Source organism: Corylus avellana, chromosome 11 (genome assembly GCF_965113065.1).
Source record: "Corylus avellana chromosome 11, dhCorAvel1.hap1.2, whole genome shotgun sequence".
NCBI lineage: Eukaryota > Viridiplantae > Streptophyta > Magnoliopsida > Fagales > Betulaceae > Corylus > Corylus avellana.
In genome coordinates, this window is record NC_142500.1 from 1,126,177 (window position 1) to 1,145,277 (window position 19,101).

General features: G+C 36.5%; 2 protein-coding genes across 2 annotated transcripts; one reads left to right on the forward strand and one right to left on the reverse strand.

Moving 5' to 3' along the window:
* The first annotated feature begins 2,889 nt into the window (after window positions 1-2,889).
* NPR1 (regulatory protein (NPR1)) lies at window positions 2,890-7,944 on the forward strand. The gene is made up of 4 exons (XM_059577489.2): window positions 2,890-3,659; window positions 4,414-5,161; window positions 6,712-6,906; window positions 7,488-7,944. Exons 1-4 carry the CDS (start codon window positions 3,111-3,113, stop codon window positions 7,757-7,759), a joined length of 1,764 nt encoding a protein of 587 aa, XP_059433472.1. The 5' UTR covers window positions 2,890-3,110; the 3' UTR covers window positions 7,760-7,944.
* Window positions 7,945-9,244: 1,300 nt separating this feature from the next.
* On the reverse strand, window positions 9,245-11,414 carry LOC132165730 (heat shock factor protein HSF30). The gene is made up of 2 exons (XM_059576405.2): window positions 10,773-11,414; window positions 9,245-10,376 (listed from the first exon to the last, which is right to left on the reverse strand). Exons 1-2 carry the CDS (start codon window positions 11,316-11,318, stop codon window positions 9,546-9,548), a joined length of 1,377 nt encoding a protein of 458 aa, XP_059432388.2. The 5' UTR covers window positions 11,319-11,414; the 3' UTR covers window positions 9,245-9,545.
* Between the last annotated feature and the right edge of the window lie 7,687 nt (window positions 11,415-19,101).

Consider the following 19,101-nt stretch of genomic DNA (forward strand, 5'->3'; position numbering starts at 1 on the left):
GTGAGGCTGGCAGGTTCATTGCCAGCAAGGCTGTTTGGGCTTCTTCTGAGTCAACTTCCTGCTGAGGTAGGCGTTTGGCGTAGGCTGCAAACATGTCGCCTTCATCATTACTCAGGACAACGGCGGCTACGGTAAAGGAAGGCCTGTCTAGGGATGGAGGTAGAGTTTAGTATGGGTAGAGACCAAAGAGCCAATAAATTATATTCTTAGGGACCAATATGCCAAAAAAAAAAGAAAAAAAGAAAAAAGCCCTTATAATTTTTTATTTTTTATTTTTATTATTTTTTCTTGTGAGTTGGTAGGGGTGTAAAAACCGATTACCGGTTAGGATAACCGGGTACCAACTGGTAATCGGTCGGTTATACAATAACCTAGTAACCGGTTCCAGTTCCAGTTTCAGTTTTTTAAAATAAAAAACCGAGTACTCTGATTTCGGTTCCCTATTTTGGATAATAATCAAGAACCGAAACCAAATTTACACCCCTATGAGTTGAGGGGTGGCCATGACCTATATGGGCCACCCCCTTCATTCGCCCTTGCCTACTCCAATTATTATGTCAAAATTACCTTTAAAGTGATCAAGGGGTTTCAATCTTCGGGCCTTGAGGTGGTCAATCTCAACTCTCAAGGCATCTTTGTGGGCCCAAAAGGATTTTTTTGGCTTCCTTCAAGATGGTGGGAATATCGAATTAGGATCCTCTCTGGTTCAAATGAACGTGAAAAATATTCAGTTAATTATATTGGAGGAGTGTTTTTGTCTAATCAAAAACTAAAAAAATAAAAATACCCATCAAATATAACTAATTAGATACTCTCTCATTCATCTCAAACAAAATTCCAAACAAAATTCCAAACATGCATTAAATAGAAGATAGATAAACCACTCCACGCATGCGTGGTTAGTTTTGCAAGTTGCAACCGGCAGTCACTTTCAAATACGTACGTACTTTTAAAGTAGATTACTTTAAATTTCCTAACTCGTCTCTAAGTTTATCTACTCATATTTTATTATAAAAAAGAATACGTGAAATTTCAAGTATTTTCCACTTGCAAGTTGCAGCCATATTAATATTCAATTTGTTTAGAGCATATTATTAAAATAAAAGAGAAAACAAATGTGTTAGGTGACGGTTAATGAAAGGGCCATTAATGATTAACCTCTTAGATTTTTTCCCTTATAACTACCCACCAACTTGCAAAATGAATCTGTTTATTATAAATAGATTTGTTGTTTCCAACTTTGCTGGACCTCAATGATTATTTGAAAGAACATGAAAAAGTTATTTCATGGTCTAATTGGAGTTCTAAAACAATTATTTTTCTCTTGAAAATGTTTTTCAATGTATTGCTTCTTCGGAAATGAGCGACCGTTGTCAACTTTTGGTGGAGGTCTGATAATTTGAGAACGAGAAGTTCAAAAGTCAAAAAATAGTTTACGATTTTAAAAAGGTAAATTATTTGACGGAAATTAAAAGAAAAACTGTTTTATTTATTTTCAAACTTCTGGAAGGTAAAAAAAATTAAGAAGTTAAAAGAGTAATTTCCTTTGATCTATTTATCTATACGTCTCCTGCTTGGTAGGCCGGGAAATGGGATGGCAAATTGACAACGATAACTGGGTGAAGGCAATGACAAAAAGCGAAAACGGCTTCGACGGGAATTCAGCTACAGGCCCTCTCACTTATAACCGTTTTACGACACGTCGGATTTAAGAAGTATATTATTATTTTTTTCTCCATCTGGTGCTAGCCGGGTAAAGTGACGTCCCGGCAGAACAGGGTCAAGGTTAGTGGGCCATAGCTTTTGGATAAAAGTCTCATCCTCTACCGTGATATTTTATTTTGGACCGTCCATCATAAATGAAATTCCAGATCAAATAAGAAATTAAAGATTTATTTATTTTTTTTATTTTTTAAGTGGTGGTATGGTGGATTTTGAGGAAGGGTGATTATGCGGTTAATGGTTAAAACTGCTAATTGTAACATTTTAAGCGGTTAGTACATTTTACTAAACCGCTTCCGTTAACTGCTTTTTTGAGCTTTCTTTTTTAGCCAAATTCGAAAATTAAGCTTTTTTGGGTTCACTTTATTTTTTTTTTTTTTTATTTTTTTTTGCATTTTGGTCCAATTTTCAGTTTTGGGCTTATTTTGCATTTATGTATATATATAGCGGTTAGTGGTTTTCAAAAACCCACTAACCACTAACTGCTTTTAAAAGTGGTTAGTGCAATTAGCAGTTAAAGTGATTAATAAAAATCGCATAAACACTCCTAATTTTGAGATCGCCACTACCTCGAAATGGTGGTTCCGAGATAGTCACACCACCTTTAGAGCCATTGAATGTAGGGACGGAAGAATATAGGGGGGGAGGGGGGGAACACAAGGAATTTTTTATTACTTTTTTAAGGTTAAAAAAATAAATTTTACCTTATAATTTTTTTTTTTGCCCATTGTCACCAACCCACTATTTTTTTTTTTTTTTTTGGCTCATAGCTCCTACCCATACAAATCTCTACCTCCATCACTGATTGGAAGGTGGTCGCGATCACTCCTAAGCTAGTTTTCACCGCCATTTTTATTTTGTTGTTATGATTTAGACCGTTCATTTAATCATAATCTTTTAATGAACAATTCAAAATCAAAAATCATCCATAAGTAGAATTAAACTTATGAAACAATATTATGAAAAAAAGAAGATATTATTTCTTCCAAATTTACTCATTTTTTTGAGAGTTGAAGCAAAATAACGGTCCTGATTAGTGATGTACGGACGAAAATCCCAGTTTTTCTGACCTTACATTGGATTTTGGAATATGACACAAAAACGGCAAGTCGTATATTTTACATACAAAAGTCTCCAACTAATTTTCACTTCGTCACCCATCTTCTCTCAGCCGACTCTCGCTTCTGACTTTCTCTCTCGCTCTCTGCAAATTCACGCCAAAAATTCATGGCTTTTCGTCTCAGACGCCAAACATAGTCTAGATTCCCTCTATTTCCCTGCAAATCAATCACTCTGATTCTCCCACTTTTCGTTTATCCAAAGATCTCTCTCTATCAATATCAATGCCTTTCCATTTCACATAGTCTCTCTCTGTCTCTGTATGTGTGATGGATAATAGATTCGGTTTCTCGGATTCGAACGAACTCAGCAATAGCAGCAGCATATGCTCCGTGGCGACTAACGCCGAAACCCTCTCCTCCGAGCCATCACCGGCTCCGGATATCTCTGCCCTTCGCCGACTCTCTGAGAATCTCGAATCGATCTTCGTCTCGCCCGGCTCGGACCACTTCGCCGACGCCAAGATCGTCCTCAGTAGTACTACTACTAATGGCCGCGAAGTCCCAATACACCGTTGCATTCTCGCGGCGAGGAGTCCTTTCTTCAAGAGCTTGTTCTCCGGTTCCTCTCCGGCGGCGAAATGCGGCGAGTTCGAACTTAAGGAGCTAGCGAGAGATTACGAGGTCGGGTTCGATGCGCTAGAGGCGGTCTTGGCTTATCTGTACAGTGGCAAGGTGAAGCCTCTGCCTAAAGATGTATGCGTTTGCGTTGACGAAGATTGCCCCCACGAGGCATGCAGGCCCGCCGTGGATTTCATGGTCGAGGTGCTCTATGCCTCGTTCACATTCCAGATTTCTGAGCTGATAGCTCTTTATCAGGTAAGAGTAGCACTAGCACACGCTAACAGCTTGAATATTTGTGATCAAAGCAGGAATTTTAACCAAATAGTTTATTTGAATGTTTCACATAGCACCCCAGGTTGAAAGCCTTCAATTTCTTAGAATTGTGGGATTAATGAAAAGACTGATATTTGTCTGAAATCCTTGAAACATGTAGAGCCACCGATTAGTAATTAGCTGAATGCGAAAATTGCTAGCAAGCCATTTCTGAGAGGATTGTTTATGGCTTTTAGACTAATGGACTGTGAAGCATTCAGCTTAATCAAGGTATGGCTGGGCGGTGATGTTGTTGTTGTTGGGTCTGTGTCCTGTGCTATGACTTTGGCATAAATGTGATATACATACCTAGAATTCTCTTATTGGTGATCATGTTCCCACCAAAAAGGGCCGCCAAGTTCTTACTAACTCATGCCCCAATTGTCTCGGTTATATTGTTGGGTTCTCTTGTGTGTTGTTTTAATGCAGGTAGCACCTCGCTTTTGGACTTTCTCTTCCCTCAGATTGATGCATCTAGTAAATTTATTCCGTTTCCTTATTACTTTTAACATTACAACTATAAATTTGAATGTTCTAGATTCTTATCACTTTTATAACATGAGACATGGTTAGGTTATGCTTATAGTTACTGCTAATAGGAAATAATTGCTGCTTCAGTTTTCCGCATTTTTTATCCCTATGGGTATTATGTTTTGATTCTTTTCTGAATATTTTGTTAACTTGTCTTTGATTGTAGAGGCAACTACTAGGCATTCTTGAAAAGGTTGCAATAGATGACATTTTGGTGGTTCTATCTGTTGCAAACATGTGTGGTAAAGCATGTGAAAGATTGCTGGCAGGGTGTATTGAGATTATTGTCAAATCTGATGTTGACATTGTTACTCTTGATAAAGCCCTTCCCCAACATATTGTCAAACAAATCATGGATTCACGAAAGGAACTTGGCTTGTACACGCTTGAAAGCAATAGTTTTCCAGATAAACATGTAAAGAGAATACATAGGGCCCTGGACTCGGATGACGTTGAATTAGTCAGAATGCTACTAAAAGAGGGTCATACTAATCTAGATGATGCATTTGCTCTCCACTATGCGGTGGCATACTGTGATGCAAAGACCACAACCGAGCTTCTTGATTTTGCTCTTGCTGATGTTAACCATAGGAATTTGAGGGGCTACACCGTGTTGCATGTTGCTGCGATGAGGAAAGAACCTAAGATCATAGTATCCCTCCTAACAAAGGGAGCCAGACCAACGGATCTTACATCGGATGGTAGAAAAGCAATTCAGATCTCAAAGCGGCTCACAAAGGCCATGGACTATTATAAGTCCACTGAGCAAGGAAAAGCTTCTCCCAAGGATCGGTTATGTATAGAGATATTGGAGCAAGCAGAAAGAAGAGATCCATTGCTAGGAGAGGCTTCTCATTCTCTTGCTATGGCTGGCGATGATCTCCGTATGAAATTGTTGTACCTTGAAAATAGAGGTTAGTTGCCCATTTGGTCCAAATTTCTGCTTTATTGTCATTTGTGTTCCTTAGCTGTTCATAGTCTTTTTTCTTCAAATATATCTACAGTTCAGCATAGAAGATTTAACTTGGTGTCTTTTATACTTTCATTTCTTCTTTTTAGTTTGAACTTCCTTTCTTTGTTCTAGAAAATCGTCAAGAAGCTTGGTGTTTTTATATCCCTTGGTTTTGCATGTGATACATCAGACACATTGTTGCAGTTCCAGCTGATCTATTATAAGTTTGCAAGACAATTTTCCGTAGCCTCTACGAGATGGTAGTAATGAGCATAAAAAAGATAGTTTTTTAAAGGCTTTTACTGGGGGGCATAAAATGCATGTACTCTTTAAACATCGTAATCGTCCAACCAGCCATTCACAGTCAATAATAAATCTTGATTCCTATCAGTTAGCTGAAGCAGAGTTCTGGTTGTTTAGATAGAGAATAAAATTTTCTTGACATGAATGGGAGGACTTCCCTTGTTTTCAACTCCAATGGGAGTAGTAATTTACTATTATTTTTCTCTGCCAGGTTTGGTTAAGGTAATATGTATCAGGAATTGGCTACTGCTTCTCCATCTTGATAATCTTTGAAAGTAAACTCTTACACTTGATAATAATTATTTTCAGAGCATTAACAGGACAGAGTTATGGCACTAAAATATTTCCATGTTTTGTGCTAACATAGTCTTTCTGTTAAACCTTTTTCTGTAGCCCGTTAAACCTTTTTTATTCCTTTCGAAATTATATGTGAAAGACATAGTTGTTGTTTTTTCCTGTTTCTTGGTATTAAATAGTTCTCCACATATGCATCTTATGCTATTTTATGTTGGTCTTGATGACTCTTTCATCAACAGTTTATTGGTATTACGTTTAAATGATTTAAGAAACCATGTCTTTCTGTTAGAAAGAAATGCTTAATTTTAATGTACTTAACGGCATTGTGTGATGATAGTCACCCGTATGTGTTATCTTTATAGTATAAGATACAACTAGTTACTTGTAGTGTGATTTGAAGGAGGCAGAGCATTTGTCATATTGAGCTTGTGATATGTATAACCATTGGATTTTTTAGGGATGCAATAACTGGTATCCAGGTGCTTATACAAGGGTGTGTTTCTTTTGAAGAACATGCAGCTGCTGTTTAGGGATTCTTGCCTTCATCCCAATTCTTTGCTTCCTTCATTCCATTTATCACCTTCCTATTTCTTTGTGATAAATCTGCTAGTTGAAGTAAGGCAAAATATTACCACCATTCCTGTACTATTTTTGTTGTCTTCACCCCAGGCTAGCTGAAAGATATTAGAATTTCAATAGAAAATTTGGAGGATTGTTCGTATATTTACTATCATGACACCAGAGACTGAGATTTTTTTTTTCTTCTTTTTATTTAGAGCTACCTAGTAGCGAATGATCCCTTGAATCATTACAGTATTCTGGTTGTTATAAAGAGGCTCTTGGTTAAATCCATAATCTGTTGTTTGAAGCAGTTTATCATGATTATGGTATTTATTGATTAATTCTTAACAGTTGGACTGGCAAAACTTCTATTCCCCATGGAAGCAAAAGTTGCAATGGATATTGCCCAAGTTGATGGCACTTCTGAGTTTCCATTGGGCATGAAGTCTAAGAGTAACGCCCAGAGAACAACTGTTGACTTAAATGAGGCGCCTTTCAGAATCCAAGAGGAGCATCTGCATAGGATGAGAGCACTCTCTAAAACTGGTAATGGTTCCTCACATAAATACATGCACCTCCAATAATTATATCTTTTGTTTCATTTTAACATCAAAAGATTTGTTAAATCAGCCCTTGCAAAAACTCACCTGGATGGACGGGTTTTCTAGGCTGATGTGCCCTTTCATATTGGAACTTTACAAGATTTATATTTTCTAGATGTTATATTTGAAATAAATTTGTGAGATTGTTAGCTTTCTGTCATTAATTATAATGTTTCTTACAAAATTTCTAATCTAATTTAAATTTCGCCTTTAGGAATCAATTTCTTAAAGGATGCTATGGTTTCCTAATCTTCCCTCACAAAAGAAGTACCTAATTTTTATTTTTTGCTAAACCAAATACATGCCACTTCTGAACGATGGCAGAGAACCAATATCTTGAGATTTCTTTTTTCATTTTCATTTTTGTCTTTAAAGATGAATCTCATAGAAGTTTTATATTCATTGCTATCCTTTTTTCTGTCCTTCATACAAGGGATAACCTCTTGTCGAGTCTCTTAAGGTATATGGAAGCAGAAAAATTATATTGCTTAATGTGCCTGATTTTCTCTTCCTTAATATGAGCAGTGGAGCTTGGAAAACGCTTCTTCCCTCGTTGCTCAGAAGTCCTTAATAAGATAATGGATGCTGACGATATATCACAACTGGCATACTTGGGGAATGACAGTGCAGAGGAGAGACACTTGAAGAAACAAAGGTATATGGAACTCCAAGAAGTTCTAAATAAGGCGTTCAATGAAGATAAGCAGGAGTTTGGTAGGTGTGCTATGTCATCCTCGGCATCTTCCACATCCAGAGGGATGGTGAAGCCTAATGGTAAGCACACCATCAACAAATAAATAGTCAGATAAAAAGATGCAAAATACCTCTTTTTTCTTCTTGGTTTCTCATCTCCTTTTTTTTTTTTTTTTCCCCTCGTTTCTGTGTCATATGTGTATGTATTAAATTGATTATAGGCAGAGGGGGACTGTGATTGTTATCATTGTTATCTACTTATCTTAATTGCATTACAGATTTGGAGTGATGACATGGCTTGCCTTCTTCCTTCTTTGCTTTTTTCTTTCAGTATTGCGATGGGACGTGATCACGTAAGGCAGCCCCATACGAGAGCTTGTCCGAGCACTTGCCCGAATAGATGGGGCTTGGACAAACTTTCATATGGACTGTCTTATTGCACAGGATTAAGATTCCGAATTATATGTAATTTGGCTTTGAATGTAACGTGGGTACCAATTTTTTTCTATTCGAGTCTAGAATTTTTAGGAGAGATCAATCTCCTTTATCTTTTGGTCTGCTTATTGTTGGTTAGAAAAGTTCCAGCAAGGTCTAGATTTGGCACTAGTCAAAGAGCTCATTTCCAGACTTTTCTTTAAGCCCGTATTTGCTTCTTTAGGCAACAATCTAAATCCCACTTTAAGTCACATCTTGCACTTTACCAAGAGACCCACCAACTATATCAAATACAGGAGTGCTTTTGTCGCCAAACGTGGCGCCATTTTGAGCACAGATGGATTTGCTTGAACTTTCTGGTGAAGATAGGCTTTGTTTGGCGAAGTTTTTTCCTTACCCACCGTAGTTAATGGAGATTTATGTGAAAAAAAAAAAAGAAAAAAGAATATTAAGTATAAAAAAGTAAAAAAAAATTGTTTTGTAGTTTTTTTTTTTTAATTTGAATAATAATAAAAAGTGAATAATATGATATAAAAAGTAAAAAAAGTTAAAATGTTTTGATGTTGATTTTTTTGAAAAATGATCATAAACAGTAACAAATGACTTTTATCAAGAATAGCTCACGGATTCAGCTGACATTGCAAATTAAGTAGTGGATTGGAATATTGCATATTAGGTTATAGATTTAGAGGTAAGCGTAATTTTCCTAAAAATAATTAAGTGAATATTATTTGTCAACAGACTTAAGCAGGTAAGCGTCTTTAATCCAATATTGCATATGTAGCATCACAATAGCCACAGGAGTGACGTTGGTGCCCCTAATTATCAAAGCAAGGGACTCCTTTTTGGTGAAAATAAACTTCTCATCTTACACTGTTTAGTCATTAGATTAACTCTTTAAAAGAAAAAATAATAATAATAAATTTTACTGATACATGATTTCAACTAAACATAAAAATCTACTAAATAACATTACTTCATTAAAACCTCTGCTAAATACTATTTTAAATGAAAATAAATAATAAATTATAAAACCGAGATTGGAACTCATAATTTCAGCTCTATACTGTGTCAAATTAACATTTATCCCAAAAAATTACACAGAAAGAAATTAATAAATTTAATAATTTAACAGGAAGCTTCTAACACCATGCATCCAATCTAAGGTATTTATGTTATAAGTCAGACCAAGCTGTGCAATCGTGGTTCAGCAGTAAGAATTTTTACAAGAAAAAGGAGCAAACAACATATTAAAAAAAAAAAAAAAAAGTAGATAGAAAATATGAACATGTGTGATAAACGATCATGCCACTGCCGCCTCTGTGCTCAATGGATTAGGAGACCCGTCTTTATCCTTGAGCTCCTCTTCGCGATTGAAGCAGCAATGGCCTCTAATTAAACATACTCCTGCAGCCTGCCTATGTACCTGTATATATAATATTATCACAAAACTGATCAAAGCATCGCCCCAATACAACTAGTTGGCTCCACCAGTCCACTCACAAATCCACCCCAGTAATCTGGTGGCTTGGCAATCAAATCCTCCAACTCCGAATAGAATTTAGAGTCATTCAGAGCCAACTCTTCGTCGATAATGGAGTTGTCCGCCAGCAGTTTCTCCGACATGACATGGTAAACAGACGGCATGTCTGGGCTAGTGCCGACTTCAGGCATCACATTGACCTTCCGATCCTGCAGAGGACTGCACAGCACGTCGTCCATGGGAGCTGGAAAGGGTGTTTGTATCGGGCGGATATCCGCCGCCTCTTGCAAGATTTCAGAGAGATCGGATAGGTTGATTGTCATCTCTCCGTGAGGTAATTGGCTTCTGCCATTCACAGTTTTGGTGGTGTCAATGGCCTCATGAGGCAATCTACGTCTCTTGCCATACTCAACCCCATCAAGCTCTCTCTTCTGCTTTCTCTTCTGGATTAATTGCTGCACACAGCTGGGGCTTTTGACGACTTTGGTGAGGAAAAGAAGCATCTGTTGATGCCGACATTCTGCGCCTCGAATGCGATCTTCGACGGCAGTCATCTGATTCTGTGAGTCCTCTTGCTGCTGTCTCAGCTTCAGGATTTCCACTTTCAACACATTGTGATCCTTCTTCAGACTCTCAAGCTCTGCCTCCAACCCGGCCGGTTTTGTCAAATTGACACTCACCACTCCTTGCTGCTGCTTGCTGAACCGGCTTCTCCTCTTGATGTTCTTCAGCAAATGCTTCTTCCCCCTCTTGAACCCTTCGTTTGCAAACTTCCATTTGTCCGTGTCAATCTTCTTGAAACCCTTCACCCATTTCACACCACCAAAACCCCATCAACATTAACACAACAAAGAGCAAACTTGTAAGCACAGTAAACTTCAAAATTTCTAGCAAGGAACCAATGACACAATCTTCCAAGCCTACGCAAAGAAATATAAAAACTTTAAAGCAATTTTACCACGTATTCCAATAAGAAAACCATTCAATGGTTAGAATATACATTACAAATTATCAAATTAAAATTCCATTTAACATTATTTCAAGGTTTAAAAGCCCAGAATAAATGGTGATTTAACACCAACCAACCGACTTCAAAAGTTCAGCAAGGACAACCATTACAGAAACCAACAAACCCTGTTGAAATCGTTTCATTAAAGAAGAAAAAAAATCAAAACTTGGTTTTAGAAAACATTACTCACATAAGTATTGAGCTGTCGAATGAAGCTGGAGAAGTTCCTGTGCTTGAAATACTGAGGAAGCAGCTCTTGAGCGAACACATGCTCGTCCCACACCGTGAAGCTGTCCCGGGTCTCACTCCACGACACCACTCTATCGGTCTCCGGGTCCTCAACCATCTCGAATATCTTCTTCAGAAACGGCGCCGGACCCGGCTCTTGCAGCCCCTCCATCGGCTTCGGCACCGCCTCCGAAGACGACGAAGACGAAGGTCCATTCCCACCACCGCCACCGCCACCAGAACCATTTCCAATCTCTTCAGCACCCACTTCATCCTCTTCTTCTTCTTTTATATGTGCCACCTGGATGGCCTCAACGGTGTCATTTGATTCACAGGCCTGGTTTCTCGGTGCGGTGGATGAAGATGAAGAAGAGGACCTACCATCAAACGGCGCCGTTCTTTCTTCCTCTTCCTCCTCTTCTTCTTCTACTACTTCTACTTTTACTGTGACTTGTTCTTTCATTGGCTTCTTCCCACCCTCACCTTCGCTTTCAGTGACCATTATCATCAGTCTGCCAAAAATGGCGTTCGCTCTGTGAGAGAGAGAGAGAGAGATTGTTTTTACAGTGACAGAGAGCGACCGATTTGTCAGAAAGGCGAGAGAGTGCTGCCTCTTGGCGTATGAGTCTATTTTGAGGAAGTGGGTGGATCGCCACGTTTCACTGCTTTTGAAGTTTTTGCCATTTGTAGCTATTATGTGGACCGGACCTCCTGTCCCCACCTAATCCGAGCCCCTCAACTTTCTAGAAACTTCTAAATGACCCCTCTTTCTTTTCTTTATTATATTTGTGCAGCGCCAGGATCTCCAAGCAAAAATAGGGGACTGTCTAACCATGGCCTTGGGACCCATCTATTCTCGTAAAGGCCTTTAATCTCGTGATGGAATCGTACCCGTTGGATTTTTTTACTTTCCTTTCTGATTGTTTACAAGCGTTGTGCATAGACTACGAGGTATGAATTTGTTCCTAGGGTTTTGATTTACGTAATTTATTTCCTGACATTAGTCACATTTATATTTGTGATAAATCAAATATTTCACTAAAAGAAAATTATTTATTATATAACATCTACATTATTTTGCCATATTTATTCTCGTCTTGTGATGAAAAAGTAGTTAAATCATCGATTATTTTAAATTTTATAAAAAATAGTATATTTAATTATTTAATTAATATATTAATACCTTTTAATTAAGAGTTCAAATTCTCTCTTAATAAATAAGATTTAGCAAGTAAAATATTTAATAAAAATAATAAGTAAATTGTAGTTTTTTAAATTTTAATTTAATAAAAAATTGATAAATTTAATCATTTAAATAATACTTTAACAAAATTTAAATTCCACTCAAGTTTTCAATTAGTGTTAATGTGCAAAGGTTAAGAAAGTCGCCATTACAAAAAATTTGGTCATTAGTGACAAAACTTTATATCACATAATTAAATTTATTAGAATTAATAAAAAAAAATATAATACTAAAAAATTAAATAAAATTGGTTAAAATTATCATATAAGCTTTATAAAATTATTCTGAGATAAAAATATAATATATAAATTACTTTTATTATATACTTTATCATTAGGTTAAGAAATACTAAGAGAGATCTTAGTTTTAATTAAAATTAAATTTGTTAAAATTAAGATATGTGTTTTTTTTTTTTTTTTTAATGTCATGAGATACGTGTTCCAATTCCCATTAAAAACAACTTAATTGTCTTTAATGATGACGATCGACCGTGAATTTGAGCGGTTGCGGCGCCGGCGATAATTAATCGTCATTGCGTGGAACAACGCCTGGCGTTCAACTTCATTCTTTTGATTTTATCTCCACGGAAGCAAGTAAGGATTTGGGGCGTTGGATCTTCTCGTGACAATTTGGAACGGTCAAGATGATGCGGTTACTCGGTCTCGGGCTTTTGTCGGTTCCTCATCTGCATGGACGCCACGCGTCATGCTTAAATCCATCCAAGCGTTCGACTGCCCTTTGCAAGTAATGCTTGGCGCCCAAGGAAAAAATCCGGGGGAAATCCGGAGTTGCTGACATCAGCCCATTTATTATTAAAAAAAAAAAAACAAAATGGAGACTAAAAAAATATGCTAGGCCGGTTCCTTCTCTTTTTCTCCAGCCGCTTCTCTCCCTTTCTCCGTCATCAACCGGTTCTCTCCCTCACTCCCTCTCTCTCTCTCTCTCTCTCTCTCTCCCTCTTTCTTTCTTTCTTTCTCAGACGCATCTCTCCATCTCTCCCTCTCGCTCTCTCTCCAGTGCTCTGAGCACTATTATCTGGTGACGGTGACGACGAAGACGCACGCCGGCGGGGTTGTCTCCGGTGGGGGTTTTCTTGCTCAGCAAACGCCGGCGATTTGACTCCGGCTCCAGCGCTCTCAACAGATCCGGCGGTTGGGCTCCGACAACGGCGGTTTGGTTCCTGCCAGGTGAGACCAACTTCAACTTCAACGGCGGTGACCAATCACCACCGCCGACAAGCGGAGGCGTCAAATGCGAATATTTGAATGTGATACATTCGACACATTGCTGCGGTTGCAGCTGATCTATTCTAAGTTTGCAAGACAATTTTCCGTAGCCTCTACGAGATGGTAATAATGAGCACAAAAAGATAGTTTTTTTAAAAGGCTTTTACTGGGTGGCGGGGCATAAAATGCATGTACTAGTCTTTAAGCAATATCGTAATCATCCAACCAGCCATTCACAGTCGATAATAAATCTTGATTCCTATCAGTTAGCTGAGGCAGAGTTCTGGTTGTTTAGATAGAGAATAAAATTTTCTTGACATGAATGAGAGGACAATTCCCCTGTTTTCAACTCCAATGGGAGTAGTAATTTACAATTATTTTTCTCTGCCAGGTTTGGGTAAGGTAATATGTATCAGCACTTGGCTACTGCTTCTCCATCTTGATAATCTTTGAAAGGAAACTTCTACACTTTGATAATATTAATTTTCAGAGCATTAGCAGGACAGAGTTATTGCACTAAAATATTTCCATGTTTTTTGCCAACATAGTCTTTCGGTTAACCTTTTTCTGTAGGCCGTTAAACCATTTTTATTCCTCTGGAAGTATATATGTGAAAGACATAGTTGCTTTTTCTTGTTTCTTGGTATTATATATATACTTCTCCACATATTACTTATCAAAAAAATATATACTTCTCCACATATTGTGGCATCTTATGCTATTCCATGTTGGTCTTGATGACTCTTTCATCAAAAGTTTATTGGTATTACGTTTAAATGATTTAAGAAAACATGTCTTTCTGTTGGAAAGAAATGCTTAATTTTAATGTACTTAAAGGCATTGTGTGATGATAGTTACAAGTATGTGTTATCTTTAGAGTATAAGATACCACTAGCTAGGTACTTATAGTATGATTCGAAGGAGGCAGAGCATTTTTCATATTGACCTTGTGATATGTATAACCATTAAATTTTTTAGGGATGCAATAACTGGTATCCAGGTGCTTATACATGGGTGTGTTTCTTTGGAGGATATGGAAGCAGAAAATTTGGAGGATTGTTCAATAGAAAATTTGGAGGATTGTTTGTATATTTACTATCATGATACCAAAGAATGAGATTTTCTTTTTCTTTTTATTTAGAGCTACCTATTAGCTAATGATCCCTTGAAGCATTACAGTGTTCTGGTTATTATAAAGAGGCTCTTGGTTAAATCCATAATCTGTTGTTTGAAACAGTTTATCATGATTATGCTATTTATTGATTAATTCTTGACAGTGGGACTGGCAAAACTTCTATTCATCCCCATGGAAGCAAAAGTTGCAATGCCCAAGTTGATTGTTATATTTTCTAGTTACATTTGAAATTAATTTGTGAGATTGTTAGCTTTATGTCATTAATTATAATGTTTCTTACAAAATTTCTAATCTAATTTAAATTTCGTCTTTAGGAATCAATTTCTGAAATTAAGGATGCTATGGTTTCCTAATCTTCCCTCACAAAAGAAGAAGTACCTAATATTTATTTTTTGCTAAACCAAATACAGAGAACCAATACAACATCATCTTAATTGAGATTTCTTTTTCATTTTCATTTTTGTCTTTAAAGATGAATCTCATAGAAGTTGTATATTCATTGCAATCCTCTAAAGTATATGGAAGCAGAAAATTACATTGTTTATTGTGCCTAATTTTCTCTTCTTTAATACGAGCAGTGGAACTTGGAAGTCCTTAATAAGATAATGGATGCTGACGAGATATCGCAACGAGTATAATTGGGGAATGACAGTCCAGAGGAGAGACACTTGAAGAAACAAAGGTATATGGAACTCCAACAAGTTCTAAATAAGGCGTTCATTGAAGATAAGTAGGAGTTTGATAGGGGGGGAGCTGGGATAGACTCTCACATAAGATGCCTTAATGTACAGAATCAGATTGAGGGAACCCATTTTTTCTATTTGCGTCTAGATTTTTTTTTTTTTTTTTGAGTACAGCAGAAAACAACAAACAACAGAGGAACCGAAAAAACTGAACAAAAACAAATTAAGAAAGCGATAGAGACCGGAGGATCCTTTCCACTAGTAATTAGGAACCGAGAGAGAAGGAAAGGCGTAACAGGGAATGCAGGTAGAGAATTTTTTAGCTGTGGCATAACGTGCCGCATAATCGGCGTAGAAGGGTGACCTTAGTTTTCCAAAATGAAGATGCTATGATAGAGTCGATAGTATTTGAGATAATAGAGGAAATTTGCCAATTTTGAGAAATGCTGGGCTGCTGAGAAGCCAGAATAACTTGTGAATCACCTTCCAAAAAAATTTACCATGATGGAGCGAAGCCGCTAAAGATACTGCCAATTAAACTGGAAGGGTTTCTCCATAAATAGGCAAACAGGTCAAACTGACTTGAGAAATCATCTGAAGAATAGAGCCACCGCTACTTGAACAGAAAAAGTATCTCTAAATCAAAATTTATTTTGAACCAATCATAGGAGGAGGGATCCATGATTCTTCTATGAAAGAAGATTGATTTTTCCATGCATGAAAATGCTCCAAAGCACTTTTGTTGATATGGGCAGAAATAGTACGAGCAGCAACATTTTTGCCATCATGAAAGGCTTTAATTCGGTAGGACCATAAGAGATCACACTCTACTCTACTGAAGCAAAACTTTGGAATTTATGATGCTCAGCAGCTGGGATGGCTAGAGACAAACTAGGAGAGAGAATCACATTTATCCAATCAACCAAAGTAGGAGAGCCAATCACATTTATCGGATCAACCATATTTGAAAAATTCAGCTTGATATTGTAGAGAATCCAAGGCATTTTGCATAAAGGACAATAGTTGGAGGAGTTGTACGTGAAAAATATCGCATTCAATCTAGTGGCGGACCCACGTTATCTCCTTTTATCTTTTACTTTTAGTCTGGCTTTGGACCCGGGGGGGACCCACGTTGCAAGGTAAGGGGGCCGTCTGGCAAGCCATAATTTTTTTTTTTTTTTGAGCTTCTTCTAACTATAGCAGTTTTATACTTTTATATGAAGGTCCCTGACTCCCTGCAAAGTTTTGTGTTTGGCCCACCCAACAATTTTTGTAAGGCAAAGTCAGCAGGCTTTAGAAACAAAACAAGATTTCATCTCTCAAATTTGAAGCTATCTCGGTATTCAATGCCCCTATGCATCAAAAACTGTGCTTCTGATGATTCGACAATAATGCAGTAAGATAGTAAGATTGGCTTGAATTTGTCTATAAAATAGGAAAAAAAAGAAAAAAGAAAAAAAAAGAAGGAAAGTCCAGTTAACTTATCATACTATCACTCTCAATGATAATCTACCCTCTAAACTATCAATTGCGACAATTTATCCCCAAAATTATTAAAACAATGACAATGTATTCCTTAATACTAACAAAATGACAAAATTACTCCTACAAAATTTTCAATAAGACAAAAATATCCTTAAAATTTTGAAGAAAAAAAAAAAAAATTTAGTATTTTTGTTTTTATTTTAGTAAGGGTAATTTCATTATTTTGTTAAAATTAGGGGTACATTGCCATTATTTTGGTAGTTTGGGAGGTAAATTGTCACAATTGATAATTTAGGGGGTAGATTATCACTAGGGTGGTAGTTTAAGGGAGTTAAAGTGGACTTTACCAAAAAAAAAATTGATGAGGCATGCTTCTGCTCAATCCGATAATAATGCAGTAAGATTGACTTGAAGTTGTTCATAAAAAATAAAAATAACAAAATATAATTCCACTATAACTAACTAGATATTATTCAGTTGATTTGAAATGAAGAGGATTCTGTTTCGACGAGGCCAAGGTGCTCCGTCACCATGCTTTAATGTGTTTTTTAAAATCTACTTTTAGCTAAAATTTAATTAAATTTTATAAGGGGAAAATGCCTTTTATTTTTGTGAAGTTTCATCATATTTGTAATTTGGACTCTAATGTTTAGATCGCATAGGTGATAGTTAAATTATAAAAAGTAAAGAATAGAGAGTATGCTCTTATCATGCAAGCTTCTTATGGGGAGAAACTAGAAAGTTTTATTTTCAAGCAGGTGAACCTCGGAAGTTGCTCTTTTCTTGTTTGGTGCCAACAATTTTAACAAAATGTTACAGATTCCTACTTTCCTACAATAAATTATGTTTCAACTTTCAAGATGCCATAGTATGCAACATAAATACAATAAATAATTTGTTGTCTTTAGTTTCGTGGTAATTAGAAAATGCCAGCACTCAGCAGGGTCTAGATTTGTCACTAGTCAAGAGCTCATTTCCACACACTCTAAAACCAGCTTTAAGTTCTATTTTGTTGTTTTTTTAATTGAATGAGGGAAAAAGGTTCTAAGAGAGGGTCATTTTCATTCATGGTCCGAATGAAAGAGAGAATAGGAGACTCTGTGGAAATGCTTTCAAAAACATGATTGGAAGCAGCTCATTTAACTAAACATGTGCCCCAAAGTTGAAACATCGAGAGATTTTTAAAGCACTCTAATTTAAAAAAAAAAGATAAGGTTAAACTAATATTTGAAATACAATTAGCAAAAAACCAAGAATGAAAAAGAGGCGGGTTGTTCATAGCCAATACCACAATCTTCCAAAGATAGACATCTAAGACTCAAAGAGACAGTTAAACAAACAGCGAAAAGAGCTGCAAAAGCTTTACCATGCAAAACATCAAGCTTCACCCTAAACCAACTTTAAGCTCTTAATTTGCTTCTTAAAAAGGCAACAATCAAAAACTCATTTTGCTTGTATTGGGTTTTCTAGATTATGTTATTTGTTGTAACCTCTTTTGATTAGAAGTCAAAAATAAAATAAAACTCACTTTAAGTCACATCTCGCACCTGGACAAGAGATGTGGCGCGATTTTGAGCACCAGGGTCAGATGGATTTACAAGATCTTTCTAGTGAAGATAGTACTAAAAATAATCAACTAACTATTATTTGTCAAAAGACTTGAGCATTTCTAATCCAATCTAAGGTAGGTATATCTACTCTAGTATATATATATATAAGGGCACGTGTCGCTGAAATGATCGAAGAAATATTACATCACAAACCAGACTTGGATTTTCACAACACGTACAGTAGACGATTACATAAAACCCACCAAACCAACCGTTATTTACAATAAATCAAACCCTGACAATAGCCGATTCACCCCTTTTAGTTTTATGTTTTGCTCTTGTTTTTTTTTTTTTCCTGTAACTTTCTTAAAATAATAATAATTAGACTATAAAATGTAAATTTTTTTAGGTAAATATTAAAGAATAGAGAGGAGAAAGTGTATTTTTCAAGCAGATTGAACCTCGGAAGTTGCTAACGCGCACAAGCTGTTTCCTTGTTTGGTGACAACAATTTCAACAAAATGTTACAAATTCCTACAACACAAATACAATAAAATAATTTGTTGTCTTTAGTTTCGGACGCTCCAGTTGGTTAGAAAGTGGTAGCAGGGTCTAGATTTGTCACTAGTCAACAGCTAGCTCATTCCCATTTCCACACTCTAAAACCAACTTTAAGTCACATCTCTCTCGCACCTTCCTGCTGGTATTGGGTTTATAGTATTATTATGTTATCTGTTGTAATATCTTTTGATTCGTTTCTGTTAAAAAAAATAATAAAACCCACTTTAAGTCACATCTCGCACCTAGCTAGACAAGAGAACCACCAACCATATCAATAAATATATAGGAGTGCTTTAGATTTTGTTCATTAGTGTCTTTGTTTTGTTTTTAGAGGGTGCTCCAATATTCATGTCACTGAGAAAAAAGTAAAAAAAAAAAAACAACAACAACATTCTTTCGTTTACTAAA